The sequence below is a fragment of the Micropterus dolomieu genome, linkage group LG23, assembly GCF_021292245.1.
Source record: "Micropterus dolomieu isolate WLL.071019.BEF.003 ecotype Adirondacks linkage group LG23, ASM2129224v1, whole genome shotgun sequence".
In the NCBI taxonomy this organism is placed as follows: domain Eukaryota; kingdom Metazoa; phylum Chordata; class Actinopteri; order Centrarchiformes; family Centrarchidae; genus Micropterus; species Micropterus dolomieu.
This window is the reverse complement of record NC_060172.1, coordinates 14,619,627-14,622,926: the sequence shown is the minus strand read 5'-3', so window position 1 is coordinate 14,622,926 and position 3,300 is coordinate 14,619,627. Positions and strand designations below refer to the sequence as shown.

The window sequence follows — 3,300 nt, the reverse complement described above, 5'->3', positions numbered from 1 at the left end:
GGTACAGAGCAGAGCCCACCATTAAATTGGAGGACTGCCCCTTGAGGTGGTGGGCATCTCATTCAGGAGCCCATGAGAAGCTGGCCTCACTAGCTCACGAATATCTAGCCACTCCTGCAACCACTGTTCCCTGTGAACGACTTTTCTCAGTTGCAGGTCACATTGTGAACAAGAAAAGATCAGCTTTACTTTCAGAAAATGTGAACAAATTAGTTTGCCTCAGCAACTGGCTGAAAGATGATGAAGCTCAGTAGATTTGAAAGGTGATGTTCAAACAAAAAGACCAGTTTCAGTGCAACATGTTATAGTAGTTAGAAACTGGATTTTTGAGCAACTGGATTAAAGAATGGACGAAAATGTCAAACAAAAAGTCCGTTTCAGTGCAAATGTTATATAAGTTTTATTGAAAATGGTTTTTTTTCCACATAAAAACGCAACAGATGACTCAAATTGTGCAAAAATATGGTAGGTCACTGTTATGATTTGACTACATTTATTGCTTTATGTTCAATTGAATGCTGTAAATTGTACATCCTGGTTAAGAGGAATGCCAAAGAAGAAGCGATGGGACATTACGAAAACAAATATTATGGTGTGTAGTATGTTTCAGCTTGATTTAAACCACCATTATTTGGCTGTGTTAATAAACAGACATAATATGAAAATTATGTATCTGTGTCTTTTTATTTATCTTTTGGTATGCATTTCAGAAAAAAAAATGGTTAGGATTCAGGTGTAATTGCAAATAGTGATTAATCCTGATTAATCCACTGAAAATTCTGATTAATTTGATTAAAAATTTTAATCATTTGACAGCCCTAATTATTATTATTACATTTTTATATTATCATATTTGCGGCCAAAAGTCATACATTTACCTGTAAATAATATATTTTTGCTGCTGCATTTTTACACTTTGATTTTAAATTTTTTTATGAATTGTCTAAACACCGTGATGTAGTAATAGTAACATATTTTCAAAGAGTACCTTTTGTCAGAGCTGTTGTTGCCAGAGCTGTTGTTGTCAGAGCGGTCATGATCATGTAGGTGGAAATCATTGTTTTTCTGTTGAAACGCATAATTCATATTCTTCAACTTTATTTATCTACATACTATAAAATTACCAAATTTAAGATTACAAGTAAGTTTAAAAGTCAATTTTAAATAAAAAGAATAAAGCTTGTACAAAATGAATGTCATATATGGAGCGTTTTCATAATTAGGCTGTTTCAGAAAAGGGATGAGAATTTATACCCTCAAACTACAAACTATAAAATCAAGACAACACACTTCAATGTTTCTGTTCACTTTAGCTAATCTCAGTACAAGAAAAAAATTCAAAACTGTCACTCACTGCATTCACAATGGTGCGATGTCTTCTTTGCAGCTGTTGAACACTGAACTGTGAACTCTATACTAAAAGAAGGGTCGTTTATGCACCTTTTTTTGTGTGATAAGCAGCAAGGAAGTGGTTACTGTGTTCTCACCCACAACTTGCCAATGAACAAAGTACTAAGATTCATAGCTTTGGCGGTACAACGATGAAGACTGCCAACATAAACTATGGTTTCTTAAACTTGAAACTAGCTAAATCCTTTTTATGTGTGACATATTACCGTCTGTCCAGGGACAGCAGATACAAAATAGGCCTTTGGCCAATTCTAGCACATCATACATTTATTTATGTATTATTAGAGTGCATTGTCCCTGCTCAATAAACCTAAAATAAATAAATGAACAGTGGTCCAATGTGCTGTAAGTCTTTGTTGCAGATTTTCCTCTGTATTCAATTTTAACATTTCTAAATTATCTTGTGCTGTGTGAGATGTTCTAGTCACTGTGTAAATGGTTACATTTACCTAAAACAGTTTCAAAATGTAGTTACGACATATTAATTGGACGATCATGACCAAGATTCAAGTATATTATTGGCTGCTATAAAACAAATGTAAATTATGGACCAGTACCTGTGCTTCTGGTGTTTATCTTCAGAGGGGCCTAATATAAAGTACACCAAACAAATAACTTTATAATTCAAAACTCACACACATAATAACAAATCACATGTATCCCTACTACACACACAGCGGTAGCCTCTCTGGTGATGAGCTGATTGACATTGTTGGTGAAAAGTTCACCAAAAGACTCATCCATGAAACTAAAGGACTACTCACACTAAGCTGAAAGAAGCCACAGCTAAAACATACATAATAAATATATTGTCCACTTTGAATATTTGTGATAGCATTTATGAAGTTACACTTGCATGCTCCAGATATTATACTTCATACACTATAAAACTTGTGTTTTTGCTATATACATTTAATACATTTAATACATTCTTCGAGGATTATGAATGTACAGTTAATGACTTTCTTTTTCTTGACAGCCAATCAAAAAATCTGTCAAACTATCTCACATATATTACATTCCTATTCATATTTAAAAGAGTTGTATTTTGTTCTTTAATACATTGAGGACCATTAAAATCAGTCTTAAGTAAAGTGTCAAGTGCCAAATCACAAACATAAAGAAGTGCACAGATGGCAGAGGTCTTTCAAGTAACTGAGGTGTGAGTTTCCTTTTCAGCTGCAAATACAACTGCACAAAAATCCTCCGGCTGTGAATGCACCATCCTTTGCTTTTGGCAAACTGACACTGTAAGATGTATTTCTCTTACTCTATATACATTATAAGTATTTGTGTTGCTCTTGTGTACATGGTAATAATTTACAATAAAAAGAGAAATATTGTTACAGGATGCAGCTTATTGTACTGTTTCATGACAAGGATTTAAATGCACAATATTGGTTGATTGGTTGATGAACTACAATTGATGGGAGAGGTTGCCGTCCACATTTTAAACCTGAAACCTGATTTTTTTTTATTAAACTATGCACATTGTAAACCTGCCTGAGGATGACAGTGTTTCTACAAAGGAAAATGAAGACATACACACTTTCTGCCTCTCAATGTACTGTATAAACAAACTTGTTTAAAAAAACAAAATACATACTGTATGTAACTTACAAACCTTGTCACAGGCAACTCAGGTGATGCGAAATTAAACTGTATGAGGCTGACAGTTAAAAACCACAGCTTTTTCTTTCTCTGTCACTTCCTTATTCACAGTACCTCATTAAACTCTCTCAGGAGACATTCACTTCATCTCTGCTGTAACACATAAACTAGCAGGAACTGTTGCATTTAATAATACAATAAAGCAGACAAGCAACAACTTGATTTATTAAGAATTTTATTTGCTTATAAAAAACATTCAGGGCAAAAAATGCATGAGAG

The 3,300-nt window shown here is 33.6% G+C and overlaps 1 protein-coding gene across 3 annotated transcripts in view; it reads right to left on the bottom strand.

Moving 5' to 3' along the window:
* Positions 1-1,462, bottom strand: part of LOC123963492 — a 6,631-nt gene extending 5,169 nt beyond the window's left edge. For 2 of the 3 annotated variants that reach the window (XM_046040392.1, XM_046040394.1), the window contains exons 1-2: positions 1,355-1,462; positions 989-1,065 (exon numbers count right to left, since the gene is read on the bottom strand). In XM_046040392.1, the coding sequence (XP_045896348.1) occupies positions 989-1,065; positions 1,355-1,359 (82 nt within the window). In that variant the 5' untranslated portion in view covers positions 1,360-1,462. The remainder of the gene's footprint in view (positions 1-988; positions 1,066-1,354) is intronic. The other variant, XM_046040393.1, reaches the window with a different exon arrangement.
* Between the last annotated feature and the right edge of the window lie 1,838 nt (positions 1,463-3,300).